At 48.9% G+C, this 16,579-nt stretch overlaps 1 protein-coding gene across 1 annotated transcript in view; it reads right to left on the reverse strand.

Annotated features, from left to right (window-relative positions):
* Positions 1-7,837: 7,837 nt before the first annotated feature.
* Flcn (folliculin) overlaps positions 7,838-16,579 on the reverse strand; it is a 19,490-nt gene continuing 10,748 nt past the window's right edge. Inside the window, exons 7-13 of the mRNA XM_059270789.1 lie at positions 15,995-16,086; positions 14,258-14,448; positions 11,785-11,898; positions 11,172-11,295; positions 10,537-10,668; positions 10,342-10,447; positions 7,838-8,886 (exon numbers count right to left, since the gene is read on the reverse strand). Of these exons, the coding sequence (XP_059126772.1) occupies positions 8,685-8,886; positions 10,342-10,447; positions 10,537-10,668; positions 11,172-11,295; positions 11,785-11,898; positions 14,258-14,448; positions 15,995-16,086 (961 nt within the window). The 3' untranslated portion in view covers positions 7,838-8,684. The remainder of the gene's footprint in view (positions 8,887-10,341; positions 10,448-10,536; positions 10,669-11,171; positions 11,296-11,784; positions 11,899-14,257; positions 14,449-15,994; positions 16,087-16,579) is intronic.

The raw sequence follows: 16,579 nt of genomic DNA on the forward strand, positions 1-16,579 counted from the left end.
ATCCCTTTAACTTCCTTCTCCTACCTTACTGCTCTAGGTAGTGTTTCAAGCCCTACATTTAACAGAAATGGGGACAGTGGAAAACCCTGTCCTGATTTTAATGGGATTTGCTCTGAGGTTTTCTCCAATTAGAATGTTGTTATTTGTGGGTTTGTACTACTGGTCAACAGGAGGGAACTCATGCATGGTACTGTAAACCTAGCCAACTACCTGACCAGAGGGAAGAACCTACTACTGCCAATTTCCTAAGCCAATACAGTTTCTGTTTTCTAAAAACTCCCTCTTTATCCACAGGTAAGTGCAGCTCTCACCCCTCATCACAGCAGCTTCTTTCTGAAACAGATGAATGCTGTGGAATGTCGTTCTGTATGCTGTGAATGTGTGTTACTCTGATTGGTTGATAAATATAATGCTGATTGGCCAGTAGCCAGGCAGAAAGTATAGGCAGGATAAGCAGACAAGGAGAATTCTGAGAAGAGGAGAGATGAGTCAGGAGTCCCCGCTAGCCAGACACCGAGGAAGCAAGATGATAAGGCAGAACTGAGAAAAGGTACCAAGCCACGTGGCTAAACATAAATAAGAATTATGGGTTAAGTGTAAGAGGTAGTCAGTAATAAGCCTGAGCTACTGGCCATACAGTTTATAGGTAATATAAGCCTCTGTGTGTTTACTTGGGTCTGAGTATCTGAAGGACTAGGTGGGGATACAGGAAAACTTCAACTACTGATGAAGACAATTACAGAGATCCCCAACTGATCACAATGCAGAGAACACGTGACAGTGGGGGTGGATATCCGCTCATCAGGTTTGGCAGCAGACTCTTCTCCCCGACCCCTGCTGACACACCTGCACTGTAAGTCCTACACCTAAGTCTGTGCATTATGGGAGAGGTGATAGGAAGATGGTAGGAGCCAGAGGCTCAGGACACCCACTGTTAGATAGTTGGCCCTAGACAGGACAGGGCAAATGTACTCATGAAGTCTCGGCCATTGCCTGAACAAGATCAACATAGCGACACCACCAGGTGACATGAAAAGTGTGGACAGGAAATTCCATACAGTCCCACCCCTTGATGAAGAGCTACAGATGGTCTACTGAGAAAGGGGAAAATCAGTTTCCTCCAGAAACAAATACCCACATAGGTTATTCAATCCCAAGCAGTTGGCCTTGGACACATACACATATGAGCAAAGCCAAAGAGAGTCAGTAGGTTACTTATACATAAGTGCACATATATAGTACATACATATACACATGCACATATATAGTATATTACATATATATACACATGCACATATATAGTATATTACATACATACACATATGTACATATATGCAAAAATAATAAGATGAGATCCTGAATTTGGAGGGCAGGGGACAAGGGAGGAGTTGGAAGGGGACAGGGAGGGACATGTAGACAGAGCTCATATAAGAAGTCTGCAAAAAAAAAAAAATGAAACGAACAAAAAAAAACTATTAACAACAAAAAGGCCATGGGCTGGAGAGATGGCTCACTGGTAAGAACACTGCTGCTCTTCCAGAGGATCTGAACTCACATCCTAGCACCTATGTGGCAGCTCACAATAATCTATAACTCCAGTTCCAAGGGCTCCAATAGCCTCTGTGGGTACTAGGCATGAACGTGATATACAAACATACATGCAGGCGAAACACCCATACACATAAGACATGGAAAAAATCAGAATACATATTTTTAAAGGAGTTTGAACAGAAATACCCTCAATGGAGGGGCAATGCTGCCCCCAGAAGTAACATGGGCTACTAAATGAAAACCACAGTGCCAAGCAGGTAATACCTCCCTGTCAGTTACTGGTCAAGGAGGCCCCAGAGACACCCAAAACAGCAGGGGCTAATGCCATTAATTTGTTTGTTTGTTTGAGACAGGGTTTCTCTATACAACAGCCCTGGCTATCCTGAAACTTGCTTTATAAACCAGGCTAGCCTCAAACTCACAGAGATCTACCTGCCTCTGCCTCCTAAATGCTGGGATTAAAGGTGTGCGCCACCACACCTGGCACGATTAATCTTGATTACCCACCATAACTAAATGCTAAGGCTCTACTGCTGAAGATATCACTCCCCACTCTGAATGCAGGACATAGAAAAATCAACCTCCTCCCAGGCTGGCTTGTTGTAGAATATTATTTTAAGGTGTGTTACTTTTGTTTATGTTGAATTTGTTTAACTCTGTGAAGCTGTGTTACTTTGACTTTCTAAAACACCTGATGGTCTAATGAAGGGCTGAATGGTCAATAGTGAGGCAGGAGAAAGGATAGGCAGGGCTGGCAGGCAGAGAGGATAAGAAGAAGAAAAGAGATGGAGGAGTGAAAGAGAAGAAGTAGCCAGAGAAGGAGGAAGACTCCAGGGGCCAGCCACCCAGCTACACAGCGAGCCTCAGAGTAAGAGTAAGATTTACAGAAGTAAGAGAACGGGAAAAGCCCAGAGGCAAAAGGGTGATGGGCTAAATTAAAGTTAAGGAAAACTGGCAAGAAACAAGCCAAGCTACTATCCCTCACCATCACCTCCAGTGACCCACTGGGAAACCTTTTGTTTCCTGGGTCCATGGTCTTGTACTCTGCAGAACAATAAGTTTTTGTCCCGGACACAGGAATGTTTCTGCCAGGAGGCACAATAAACACCCCACTGAACTGGAAGCCTAGACTTCTCCCTGGCCATTTTGGGTTCCTGATGCCCATGAATCAATAGGCTAAAAAAGAACAGTGGTAAGAGGCGTGATTAATCCGGATTACTAGGGGGAAATTGGACCGCCATTCCACAGTGCAAGTAAAGGAGAGTATGTAGACAACCATCTCCAGGGATCTAGCTGGTGGGGTGTAGCACAAATCTCTAAAGATCTTATCAAATAAAAACAAACCCGGAGCCAGGTATTGGGGTGAATGCTGGAAGATCAGAGAAGCAGAACGAGCCACAGCTTCCTCACCTTGCCAACTCCTCAGCTGATCCTGTTTCCTCAGACTGGAAGCCTCTGAGTCCTCATCCGAATGGATCTCAGCTGAACTGCTGCTCAAAAGCCTAAAAGCTTAATCAGGCTCTAGTTCCTGGTTTTCATGCCTATATGCCTTTCTGCTTTCTGCCATCACTTCCTGGGATTAAAGGTGTGTGTCACCATGCCTGGCTGTTTCCAGTGTGGCCTTGAACTCACAGAGATCTGGATGGATCTCTACCTCCAGAAGGCTAGGATTAAATGTGTGAGTGCCACCACACTTTTTCTGGCCTCTATATCTAGTGGCTGTTCTGTTCTCTGGCCCCAGATAAATTTATTAGGGTGCATGACATATTGGGGAACACAATATCACCACAGTGGGGGAAGGCATGGTGTAAAAGCAGGAAGTTGAGAGAGCATATGCCAACCTCACACTAAAGTGAGGAGAAAGAGAACTGGGAGTGGGTGGGGCTCCTTAGACCACCAACCTCCAGGGAAGCCCTTCTTCTAGCAAGGCTGCACATCCTAAAAATTGCATTAACTACCTGCAGACCGAGTGCTCAAGTACGTGAGCCTGTGGGGTCATTTCTCATTCAGGCTATATCACAAACACTTTACCTAAGACAAGTAACTAGGAGAGAAAAGGTTCTGAGCCGGGCGGTGGTGGCGCACGCCTTTAATCCCAGCACTCGGGAGGCAGGGGCAGGAAGATCTCTGTGAGTTTGAGGCCAGCCTGGTCTACAGAGTGAGATCCAGGACAGGCACCAAAACTACACAGAGAAACCCTGTCTCGAAAAACCAAAAAAGAAAAGGTTCTGGGCCCATCAGATTGACGCCAAGCTTGAATGGCCTGAGTTTAAGCCCTAGGACCCACATGGGAAGAGGAGGAAATCAGCTCCTATAAGTTATCCTCTGACCTCCCCATGTGCTGTGACATAAGTGAATGTGTGTGTACACACTTGGTGGTCAGCCTCAGGAGGAGGAAGTGGCCAAACAAGGAATAGACCTCGGTGGCTAGCTTTAGGGATGTCATCTAATGGTTTTTAGCTGAGACAACCAGCTGTACTGGTGGCCAGGGTCCCTTCACCTCTGACATGACCAGCTGTACTGGTGGCCAGGGTCCCTTCACATCTGGGATGACCAGCTTACAGCTTTACTTCACCCATAGTTTTGGAGGTTCCAGTCCATCAACAAATTACCTGGGCCTGTGTCAAGGGAGTTCATTATGGTGGCAGCAGGTAACTGAGCAAAACACACACCCAATGGCCAGAAAGCCAAAGCAAGGAGGCGCCCTTATCCCGCAACCCCAAGGCCATGACATCAGTAACCCAGTGACCTCCCACTAGGAGCTCCTGAGGTTTCAGGTCCCCTGAACAGTGCTATGCTGCAACACGGGCTTTGGGGGCATTCTTGCTGTGTGACACTGTTCTTGGGGAGATATAAGCAAACATTTGTTCCGCCCAAATAGGGAACTGACAACAGGTCAAAGTACAGATACCATCCACCATCAACCTGCTCGACCTGGAGGACCAGTGAGTTTCACTGGGGTCACTTTCAGGAGCGGAAAGGGCTCACACAGCTGCATCCCCAAGCCCACCCCAGCACGGGGGACGGTTCACAGAAGTTGGAACCAGAGCACACTGCACAGCCTGCATGCAGCTCAGCATGTCAGAGGACAGCATGTCAGAGAACATCCTTCCCAGGCAGTTCAGCAGGCTGAGAGTCTCTCAGCAGCGCCCACTGCTTCTATCTGTGCTGGGAGGCAGGGGCTACCTGAAGCCATTGAATTGTTTACGGCTGAAAGAGCTTCCAGGCAGGCTGGGATGTTTCAGGGCTCCACATAACACCTGTTATTTCACCTCCCCTGTAAACATCCTGTCTTAATGAGCTTTTCCCTTCAAACATCCTGTTTTGCCTCCCTTTTAACATCCTGTCTTAAAATATTCTGCAGTTTGGGGCTGGAGAGATGGCTCAGCAGTTAAGAGCATTGGCTGTTTTTCCAAAGGACCTGGGCTCAATTCCCAGCATCCACATGGCAGCTCATAACCCTGTAACGCCAGTCCCAGGAGATCTGATACCCAAAAGAGGATCCTGATTGAGGAGGAAAAAAATAAACAAAAAAGACTACGAACTGAACGAATTTACTAACAAATAGGAAATTTTAGGTTACACAGGAATAAGGAAATGAGTAAGAAACTCCGTCATCTGAAACACAGAAGTGAAGAACTGCCCATGTCTGCTTCTGTGGACCTGCCCCATCCAGCCCAAGAAAACCCACAGCTCCTCCCCCATAGCTGCTCCAGACCCCGCCTACAGAGTACTTAGGCTCGGGCCTAGAGCCCATGTGTCTCTCCTGCTTCCTTTCCCTTAGAGTCAGTTGCTTTGCCCAGATTAAACCTGGTCTTATTGATTCTACTAGATTCGGTTTATTGCATCGGCAGACAGACTTAATATTGGGGTATGGAAACCTTTCACTAAGGGGTTGAGGTTTTTATTATTTAGATATGAGGGAGAGCACAGGCAGAGGCAGAGATACCTGGGAAGTCCAGAGTGAACATGACCCGCCAACTGAACCCGGCCATATGAGAAGGGAGAGGGGACCGGATGGGGGGATGGGAAGAGGCCAAAATGGACGGGCATGAGCAAAATGCCTGGGTTATATAAGGAAGAGCAGCCGGCGACAGGGCAGTGAAGCTCTGGGGCTGGAGAGGTTGAGGGTAGGGGGCAGGGTATGCTAGCCAGGAGGGCTGCGTAACAGACTGAGGGATGCTGGGAGAACCTGGTGGCCAGCGCCCACTTTGATATGTTAAATAGGCACCTCATACATTTGTCCTGAGTTTGAGACCTAACAGTTGGCATCTGCTCTTCTCCCTTAAGTGACCACCAAGTCTCAGGCACATTCTGTCTACTAAAAATAAAACACAACTAGAAACCTTCAAATTTTGGCTTCTGTAAAACGTGCTCAGCTTCATGAAAATGCTCTTTGGAGTGGGAATCAAAAGAGCACCCCATGATGGTCACAAGATTAAGATGATACTTAACCCTATATAAATATGAAATATTTCTTCTCAAGACTGGGTCTCTTTAAGCAATAGTTAAAAGCTAGGTTGCATGCTTAATTAAACAGTTTTTCATTTTATTTCCAAGTGATGAGAATTTCTCACTGGGGAAGGGTCAGCCTCCCCTAGCAATCTGGAACTCACTCTGTAGACCAGGCTGCCCTCAAACTCACAGAGATCCACCTGCCTCTGCCTCCTGAGTGCTGGGATTAAAGGCGTGCACCACCATGCCCGGCTGTATTTAGGGTTTTTATTGCTGTGATAAAACACCATGACCAAAGAAAGCAACTTGGGGAGGAAAGGGTTTATTTAGCTTACCCTTTCACATCACTGTTCATCATGGGAGGTCAGGCCAAGAACTCAAAACAGGGCAGGAACTTTAGGGCAAGAGCTGAAGCAGGGCTATAGAGGAGTGGAGCTTACTGGCTTGCTCAGCCTGCTTCTTACAGAACCCAGGACCACCTGCCCCACCCACAATGGGCTGGGCCCTCGGATAGAATTCTAGCCCCTATTCCAGGGCCTTACATCCTATGTAAACCGTGTGGCACAGCTATGGTTAAACCCATTATGTGCATGTGCGGGGATGGGGGTGGGGAATCCATAAAAAGCGGGTCACAGACTCCTCCCCCTTCTCTTTCCTGCACGACCATTTCCATGGGCCTAAGCACATCTTTCCTTAATCAAACTCTTATAGTGGGCTTTGTGGTACCTCGTGGCTTTTCTCCCACGGTCAACAGCGCCGCTTAATGAATAACACAGCGCCACATAAAACTAACACCCTCCCTCATCATTAATTAAGAAAATACCCTACAGGCTTGTCTACAGCCAGATCATATGGAGGCAATTTCTCAATTGAGGCTCCCTCCTTTCCCATAACTCTAGCTTGTGTCAAATTGACATAAAACTTGCCAGAACATGCATTTTCTGATTGTTGAGTCAATATTTAAGAATGATACTGTTTTCAGGGGGGTCCACAGTGGTCCAGAACCACACTCATCATCCCATCCTTTGTCCCTATGGATGCGGCAAGTTTTACTCTCTGATGGGAATGCAGAGTACATTCCTTCCTGTGAAATGAACTCAGAGCTACCTCAGGTTGGGCTCCTACTTATTAAGAGGCTTAGCAGCTGAACCAGCAGACAATTGGAAAAAGCTTTGTTTGAGCCGGGCGGTGGTGGAGCATGTCTTTAATCCCAGCACTCGGGAGGCAAAGGCAGGCAGATCTCTGTAAGTTCGAGGCCAGCCTGGTCTATAGAGCGAGTTTCAGGACAGCCAAGGCTGTTTCATGGAGAAACCCTATCTGAAAAACAAAAACAAACCAAACAGCTTTGTCTGAATATGGGACAGCGCTTCAGGGAATGTTACATGCCAGAAAGGCAAGAGTTCATATCCAAGGATAACAGATATCACCTTCCTTCATCTATCCGGGACTACCCGGGCCAGCGTCGTAAGCTGGCTAGGGCGCCTTCCTCTTCTGCGGCTCCACTCTCACACAGGTGACTCTGCCACAACCTTCCCGGGGGCGGAGCCATTTTCTGAAGTAGGGCAATGTTAGACACATAGGTCTTATTCTGCAGCCTAGCCTGGTTTAGAACTTACTGTGTGGCCTCCACTGGCCTCAACTCCTCAAGTGTTGGGATTACAAGACTTAATAGTCATGCTCAGCCCAGTCAACAATGGACCACACACACAACACAAGCCATAAGGATTCTGTTGTTCAGTGTGTGAGTCCATCTGCGTCTTGTAGCCATGCCCTATGATGCCTTCCTCAGCGGCACTGGTACACACAGTTGCATCTCATTGGTAGTCAGCAGTTTAAAAAAATACAGATTTATTATGTTTCAATGATACAGAGACCAAGACACATAAGCTTAGTCTTCATGTTAAATATAAACAAACACCAAAAATACTATAAAAACAAATTAGGAAATACCCTTCCAAGCTGCATCCTTATTAAAACTGCATTGGTGGGAGACCATCTGTCTTAAGACCACCATATTCTGCAATCACTGGTTAATGCTGCAGCAGCAGAAGTAAAGAGAGCTACATCAAGTCCTGGTGGCTCAGTTCTGTAATCCCAGCACTTGGGAAGCTGAGACAGGAGGATTGCTACAAGTCTGAAACTAGCACAGGCCACACAGTGAGTTCTAAACCAGGCTGGGATACCAAATAAGACCCTGACTCAAAAATAACAAAATTAAAACAAAAAACAAAAAGAACAGCCATGGTTTTGATGTATCTACAAGCTGGCAAGCTGACCAGAGGCCATGGTGGGCACATGACCTGAGAATTCAATACCCAGCAAACACAAATGATGCAGGATGCTTGCTGGCTTCCACAGTGGGAAGGTTTGCTCCTAACCCCGAGTGGACATGCTGCATCAGGAAGACCTCAGAGTCAGGCTGACATGATCCCTGTCAGTTCTGAGTCTTTGTCCTCAAGAGGCACAAAGCACGTCTTGACAATCCCTGATGGGGCAGTATGATGCAGAGGGACCACCGTCTCTGTCTCCCCTACATTTCAGTAGCTACGGGATAACACAGAGCCTCATGGAGAGGACAGAGCCTAGCCCAGAAGTCTTCACTCCTCAAACAGGGCTTCACCCAACGCAGTCTCTCCCACAGATCTGGGACAAGCACCTCCTCCTGGGTGTTCTCAGAGTCAGTTACGTGACTCCGAGGCAGTGGGGCTGCGGACTGTGGACATGAGGTGTGACTTGTAGGTTTTGCTCAGGCCCGTCATCCAGAACTTGAGCAGCTTGACGTTGTCTTCCTCTGAGGCGCCGAGGACGCTCAGGAGCTTCTGCGTGTCCTCCTTGGGGCGACTGTCCACCTTGGTGAATTTAAAGAGGACTTTCACTTTGCTACAGGAAACAGAAAACAAGCACTTAGACCCACGGCCCAAGTACCAAGCTTTCCTCATGGGCCCAACTTCCAGAGCAGTGAGAGTTCTGCAGGCCCCGCTGGAGTTCCTCCATGCAGAGGAAGGGCACAGGGCTACAGAATGCCATGCTTAGGGCCTCACCCTGAGGAAGGCCAGGCCACCACCATGGCACAAAGAGAAAGGTGTATTGCAGTCTCAGCTACTCAGGAGGCTGAAACAGGAGGATTCCTTGAACCCAGGAAGGTCAAAGCCAGCTTGGGTAAGACAGGAAAAAAACAATCCTCTCAAAAAAGAGAGAGAGAGGGGCTGGAGAGATGGCCCAGCGGTTAGGAGCGCTGGCTGTTCCTCTAGAGAGCCGGGGTTCAATTCCCAGCACCCACATGTCTGTGTCTCCATCACAACTGTCTGTAACTCCAGTTCCAGGAGGTTCATGGCACCAGGGATGCATGTGGTGCATGCATGCAAAATACCCATATGCATAAAATAAATCTTAAAAAAGAAAGATAAATTTTTTTTTTTTTTTTTTTTTTTTCCCGAGACAGGGTTTCTCTGTGTAGCTTTGCGCCTTTCCTGGAACTCACTTGGTAGTCCAGGCTGGCCTCGAACTCACAGTGATCCGCCTGGCTCTGCCTCCCGAGTGCTGGGATTAAAGGTGTGCGCCACCACCGCCCGGCAGAAAGATAAATTTATGAAGAAATAACTGCTCATGAGCTTCACTGCATTATTTGAAACCAGGAAAATGTTCAACTAGTTCAGTTGATTTGATAAACTAAGACTCAAGGCACAAGGAAACAAGTAACTTTCCCTTATAAGGCAGTAACAAGGGCTGCCCGGCTGCACCCTGCTTTAAGCGTGCTGAGGTCTGATGCCTCACATCCTCCACCCCTCCAAAACCAAAGGTGATTTTTTTTTTTTTTTTTTTTTTTTTTTTTTTTTTTTTTTTTTTGGTTTTTCAAGACAGGGTTTCTCTGTGTAGCTTTGCGCCTTTCCTGGATCTCGCTCTGTGGACCAGGCTAGCCTCGAACTCACAAAGATCCCCCTGGCTCTGCCTCCCGAGTGCTGGGATTAAAGGCGTGCGCCACCACCGCCCGGCCAAAGGTGAATTAAGGAATAAAGAAACAGCACTTCGGTTGTTCTGAACCTCTTTCACATGGCCAGCATCAAATCTCAACAGCTACCACCAACCACCTCCCAGGGCACAGGGGTCCAAGGCGGGAGATACTGGATCAAGTCCCAAGGTCACCAAGCTCCTAAGCAGCAGGGCTAGTGTCTGAACCCCACTCTTTACTCTTACAGGCTCCTGAGGGCCACGGCCTGGCCTCCTTTTAACAACCCCCCCCCCATCTGCTTTTCCACATGAGCCCGCCCACCGCCATGGAGAGCTTCCCCTCCCCCACGAAGCTGGGGAAGCGGTCATGGCAAGGCTCGGGCTTACTTCATCCACTCTTCCTTGAGGCAGATGAGGCACTGGTCCACCACGTCCACAGACAGGTTCTGGTTGGTCAGGGCTGCTTCAATCTTATTCAGGATGGTGGGCCCAACTGGGGGTACAGACACTGGATGAGAAGAGGCCTTGGTGGCCCCGCAGGCCCCGACAAACGGTGGCAGCAGCAGCAGCAGCAGCACCCACCTCTGTCTGCGGCCACAGGGCTCCCACTGGTCACCACAAACTCGTACTTGCTGAGGGACGGGTCGTCCTCGCATCCAGCTGGGTGGAGGTTTGAGCGTGTGGCTGTGTGGACCTCCACAACAACGGCAAACTCTGTGGCAGCAGAAAGCACGCTATCTCGTGACGTGTCCCCTGACCCCCACCACAAGCACCCCCAGGCATACACTGTCAGGGACGGGCCTCCCATGAGTGAAGCCTTGGTGCTTAAGACCTGCTGCAGTTTTTGCGTTAAGGGTTAGTTTTTGCCTCAGCTAAACTACAAGTAACTCTTAAATTACAATGATCATACATCACAAACATAAATTCATTCTAAGAAGCCCTCTGTGAATGGGTCCACTATTAGTCTACCCTGTAGATGGAAACTGCCTTGAGGTTCAGTGGCCACACAGACACACAGCTAGGGGCACAGGAATTTCACAGCCAAACACCTCTGCACAGACCAGTCCTAACTCGATCAGAAGGCATCGCTCCAGGGGCTCAGGACACCCCCAGTCCTCTCTGGGGCTGCAGAATACTGCCTTGCCATAAATCTGTGACTTGGATCCAGGTTGCCTTTGAGAGCATCAGGCAGTACGTGTCTCAAAGAGGGAACTTACCTGAGGCCAGCACATGAGCAGGGATAGGCACGGGAGGACTGAGCCCCAGGAAGTTGCAGCGATAGGCCTCCTCATACTGGCTGCTGTACGGGATGATTCGGACACAGCCGACAGGCAGCATGGTCTGTGGAGGACAGGCGGGCTCAGAACCCACCACAAGAGCACCCTCTGGATCTGGTCCACAGCCTCCCACCTTAGTGGGTCCCTGGTCTCTCAGCCACATGTGGTCTCCCACCAAGAGGCCCCGATGCTGACATGTGCGGCCTCTGCCGGTATCTTTGCCTGCTCGGATGCTCACTGCACAGAGAGGCACTGGGGGGTTTTGGCAGCCAGCAGACCTGCTGTGAGCTGCTCCTACATCACCACCCCAACCTGAGACCAGCTGTGCATGGTCTCAGCATCAGCAAGTTACCTGCCAACCAACCTTTCAGAAGAACTTCAGATTGAGGAAGGAGAAAACTGTAGCTGTCCATAGTGACAATACAGTCCCTGCCACAGGAGTGCCAATGCCGCCATTGTCACCAGGCAAAGGAAACCCATTTCTGAGGCTCTGCACTGGTACCCCTAATATTCCACCTCTGTCAAACATCAGCACACAGGGAAAGATTCTCACCCGGAGGACTTCAAATGCGGAATGGACGAGGTGCACATCGCTGCTTTTCCAGATCACTTGATTTCCCATGAGGACATGCCAGGCCAACATACGAAAAGAGGAGGCACCCAAGACCTGAAATACAGCACACAGTTCTTCGTGCATTTTATAGGAGCCAATCTGGCCCCATATGCTCAGAGACTAGACTCTCTTTACTGTAAAGAAGGTCACAGTCAGCAAAGGGAAAGTTACTTCTCTTCCTAGGGATACTGGTGACCTGTCCAAAGCTGACAGGGGACAGGAGAAGTCCCCAGATTCCAAAGGTATTACATTCTTACCATCCCTCTCCCAACTCTACTTTGAAAAATACGAAGCAAACGGTGTTGAGGTCTTGCAGCTGTCTCCCTGTCTAGACACACTGTCATACTGGAGTGTTTGGAGGTGAACATCTGCCTCATCACACCTGCATCAGGAAGACTGAGGGCTCTGCCTCCATCCCCAGGATGCGCCCACGTCCTGGCACTCGCCCAAGCCAGCTGCCTGATGACAGCCTTCTCCACAGTTAGCTCTTCAGATGCCATCACCGCATCAGGTCTGCTTCTGTTTGTGGTATCTTTACTCTTTAACCCAAAACAGCCTCTCTCCTCCCTGCCTCTCCGAAACTCCTCAGCACTGACAGGAGGTAGCCTGTGGTTTCCTGAGGCCAAACATGACCTTGAAACAAAACAAGACAAACAAAAACAGAGGCTACAAGACCACACTTTATGAAACTCAATGCCGCCAACACTCCTGCCTGCAACAGAAATCACAGTCCCGGCTATCATAACCTCATAGAGAGTCAGCGAAGCCAGCTCGGCACAGGAGAACACATGTCCCCAAGCAGAAACTCCAAGGCTCAATCCGTCTGCCTGGGGATCGAACTCAGGACTTCATGGCTGTCGGCGGGGGCCTTACCAGTGGGTCATCTCACTAGCCTCTCCACTCTCCAAAATGGAAATAATTCTTGGCTGGTAAAATTAATGCTCATTGAAAAAAAAAAAAATAAAGAAGGTAAGAGAGATGGCTTGGTGGCTAGAGAGAGGCGCTTGCCATGTAAGCCTGGCACCTGAGATTCATGTCCAGACAGCACCCACATAGAGTAGGAAGGAGAAAATGACTACAAGATTGGCCTCTGACCTCCACATGTACACCATGGCATGTGTACCCCCTACACAATAATAATAGTAATAAAACTTAAAATTCTAAATTAAAAAGAAAGAGAAATACAGTACGAAAGTAAACTTGACATAGTTGCACATGCCTAGAATCCTAGCACTTGGTAAACACGCCCAGAAACGTAAGACCATCCTCAGCTATAGTGAGTTCAAAGCCAACCTAGGATACATGAGACTCTGTCTCAAAAAGGTAAAAATAGCACGAAAAGGGGATAATTTGCCTTTACCTGGAACAATCCTCTCCTCTCCTCTGACCCAACAAACTACATTAATCTCATCAGATGATTTTTGATTTTCGTCTCTGGTGTGTATACGGACATCCCACTTCGTGTGGCCTGCTTGCTTTTTCAAGCTAAGTAACATTCCACTGTCTAGATACACTGTAACAGTGCGGTTATGCCGGATTATTCCAGGAAAGACCATTAAAGTCTAGCCTGCATACAGACAGATAATGGTGCTTCCCAACACCTTCAGGAGGTCTAGATTGGCAAGGTTACAGGAGTAGAGGAACCCTTGCAGACAAGACGCTGGGCTGGGGACAGCTCAGCTTCAGTGCAAACTATGAGGGCTTGAGTTTGCACCCCAGAACTCAAATGAAAAAGGCACCCAAGGCACACGCTTGTCAACCTAGAGCTGGGAAGGCACAGGTGGCAGATCCCGGGGCACACAACCCAGCCAACTAGTGTATCTGACCAGTCTCAGGCCTGTTGGGGACACTGTCTCGAAACACAATGTCAACAGTGTTCGGTTGGAAGTTCCGCCTCAGCCCCCACTCCTCCCTCTCCAAACCCCGCCCTCCCAAAGACTGCCGAAGTCCAGGCTCCTCCCCCAAGCTCAAGACCGTGTCTACAGGGTATTCAAGGTCTGGTCCCTAGACCTGCCATGTGATCTCCTCTCACTTCTGGGGGCACTGGACAGTCACCCCAGAGTGCTTTGCTCAGATTAAACCTGGTCTTTTTAAATTCGGCTTGATCTGGCTTATTCCATCGGTGAAGAAACCCACTATTGAGGGTCCAAAAATACCTATCAAACAGCACCCAGAAGAATGCCACTCTGGCCTCTACACACATGTGCATACATGAACATGTACACAAACACACCAGATGCCCATTCTGTCCTGGAGTTAAGACGCCTGACATCCACTGTGCCCTCAGCCACCCACCACTGAGAAGTTCCGAGTGTCACCCCGCCCGTGGATGTAGAAGCAGCTCCGACCCGGAGGACAGGCACACTGCAGAGTGGCCTGAGCTCTTCTCAGTTAGGTCTACACCCCTGCTTACCTGTCTCATGTGTCGGAGGGACTTGAAGACAGAAAGCTGTGGCGGCTGCCAGCTCCCACAGCCTGAGAGGAAGGATGACTCCGCCGGGCAGGGGGGCAGCGCACGCCCTTCAGCACCCTCTGGCGTAACAGCAGCTTTCTCCTCCTCTTCAGCCTCAGAATTGTCCCAACTTTCTGATTCTTCCTCTAAGTCTACAGGACAGACAAACAGGACAGGTATGGAGTGTGCTTCCCCTTAGATGCTACAGCCTGGTTCTGTGGCCATTTCTGCCTCAGGGCACCCATGGCTACATCACCAATTCCTGTTGTATCCAGAGAGACCGACGACCACGTGCTACCGACTGGGCATCTGGGGCGGACGGGGAACAGCTTGGGCAGAAGGGACATCTTAGAAGTTTTTCCTGCAGATGCTGGCTACTCTCCACTGCTGGGAGGCCTGACCACTCAGTGCAGACAACATGTTTATCAGTACTGCGCTGCCAGGGGCTAGTCCTTGTGTCCCCCACACCAACCCACCCCGTCTCCCCCAAGCCAGACAAGACACGAACGTTTTACTTCCGTTAGTCCTCATGGCGGACCTTCACAGTAGCATCTCCGCTGCATGTCACAATGAGACCCAGAGAGCTGGGTGCCCAAAAGCACAGAGCCAGAGTTTGAAGCCAGTTCTGTCTGACTTGAAGGCAAGCCTGAGTCCATACTCATATCCTTCATGACCCAATTCAGTTTAAATGTGGCTAAGAGCCCTGTCTGCCCACATATCTCACTCTTATCCCAGGAAACACATCCCACCAAGACATGACTCTAATGGCCGGCAGAACCTTTCTATGTGTGAGTCATACTATACTGGAACGGTTCTAGTACTGACTGAACCATAGGGATGGGAAAGCAACTCCAAGCTCTGTCTTTTCTGAGTGTGTCTGGCTCTTGAGACCTTGCTCCTGAGGACCTGTCAGAGCACAAGCATGTGCAGAGTGAGCGCTCAACTGACCACAACCTGGAAAGAGCTCCAACTACTTACAATGGAGGAGTGGTAGCGTCATCAGGAACAAAATGTATACCATATACCATAAGTAACCATTGCTATTCCACCTCTCAGCCGTCACGGGGTAGAGGGGAGGAGGAAGGAGGATGGGTCAGGACTATGAACTCCAGAACTCAAATAATCTCTATGGAAGTTGAGCCACAAGTGAGGCCTGCACTCATGCATTGGGACCACCCTAGGAAGTCAGTCACATAGGACTCTAAAACCAAGGTGTAGAGATTCTAAGCATGGATGTAGGGATGATATTGTCCAATGATTTCTTCTGAATTGAAACATTTTAAGGAGAAGAGCGGCTCATGAGATACAAGTCTCAGGAAGTTCCCGAAACTAACAAGATTCACAAGGCTTCTCTCCAAGGTTACAGAATCAAAACACAATTGCTGGGGAGCTATCTAGAGGAATCTCTGGCAGTGGAGCTACCTGCAGGAAACTCTCCAACCTACTGAGCTACCTGAAAGTCCTGCAGGGAGTTCTGGGGATCCCGAACCCACTTGGGAATGGGCCACCAAGGCAACCATCACGGAAGATGAGACAGAATCATAACAAAATCACCAAGAGCATGGAACTGGTTGTCACAACGGCCCTTCAGCCTTGTTCATATCTAAACTCCCTTGTACCAGCTCCACTCACTGTGGCAGCCACAAAGCCAGGGGCCCTGCTGCCACCACAGATGGCCCAGCAGAGATAAAGTCTTACCAGCAAGCTTCTCCATCTGGACCAGGGTGTCTTCTGTGGGTGCCCCCTCCAACAGCTTTTCTGTCAGTCGGCTACCACACGCCTTCAGGAGCCTGGAGATGGAGACAATACCAGTCATGAGGTATCCCTGCCAACGGGAAAACTGAACCTGAGGCTTACCAAGCCCTTGGTTCAACTCCAGGTCACAGAAAATGACCTACACAAGCATATTGGAGGACCCCACCACCACCACCGAGGAAACAGTCTCCAAGACATGAGTCTGGTCCTCCATTAAAGGGGATGAGAAAAATGGGCTGGGGGAGGTTTGGAGGAATTGTTGGTTTTAATCCCAATTCAGAAGTCACCTTTGAGACAAAAGGAACATTGGTAGCACACCAGAGAGCTCTTTAGTTCTGGGTGAAGTAATGTCCTTATGGCTACATTATAGATGGAAAGACAAACCAAAACATTCTAGACAATTCTCAAAGGAAGAAATTACAAATGGCCAGTAAGTATGTGAAGACATACTCAACACCCTTCGCTATCAGGGGAGCACAAATTAAGTCTGCCTTCAGATTCCACTTCATACCAGTCAGCATGGTTGTC

The sequence above is a fragment of the Peromyscus eremicus genome, chromosome 8a, assembly GCF_949786415.1.
Source record: "Peromyscus eremicus chromosome 8a, PerEre_H2_v1, whole genome shotgun sequence".
In the NCBI taxonomy this organism is placed as follows: Eukaryota; Metazoa; Chordata; class Mammalia; order Rodentia; family Cricetidae; genus Peromyscus; species Peromyscus eremicus.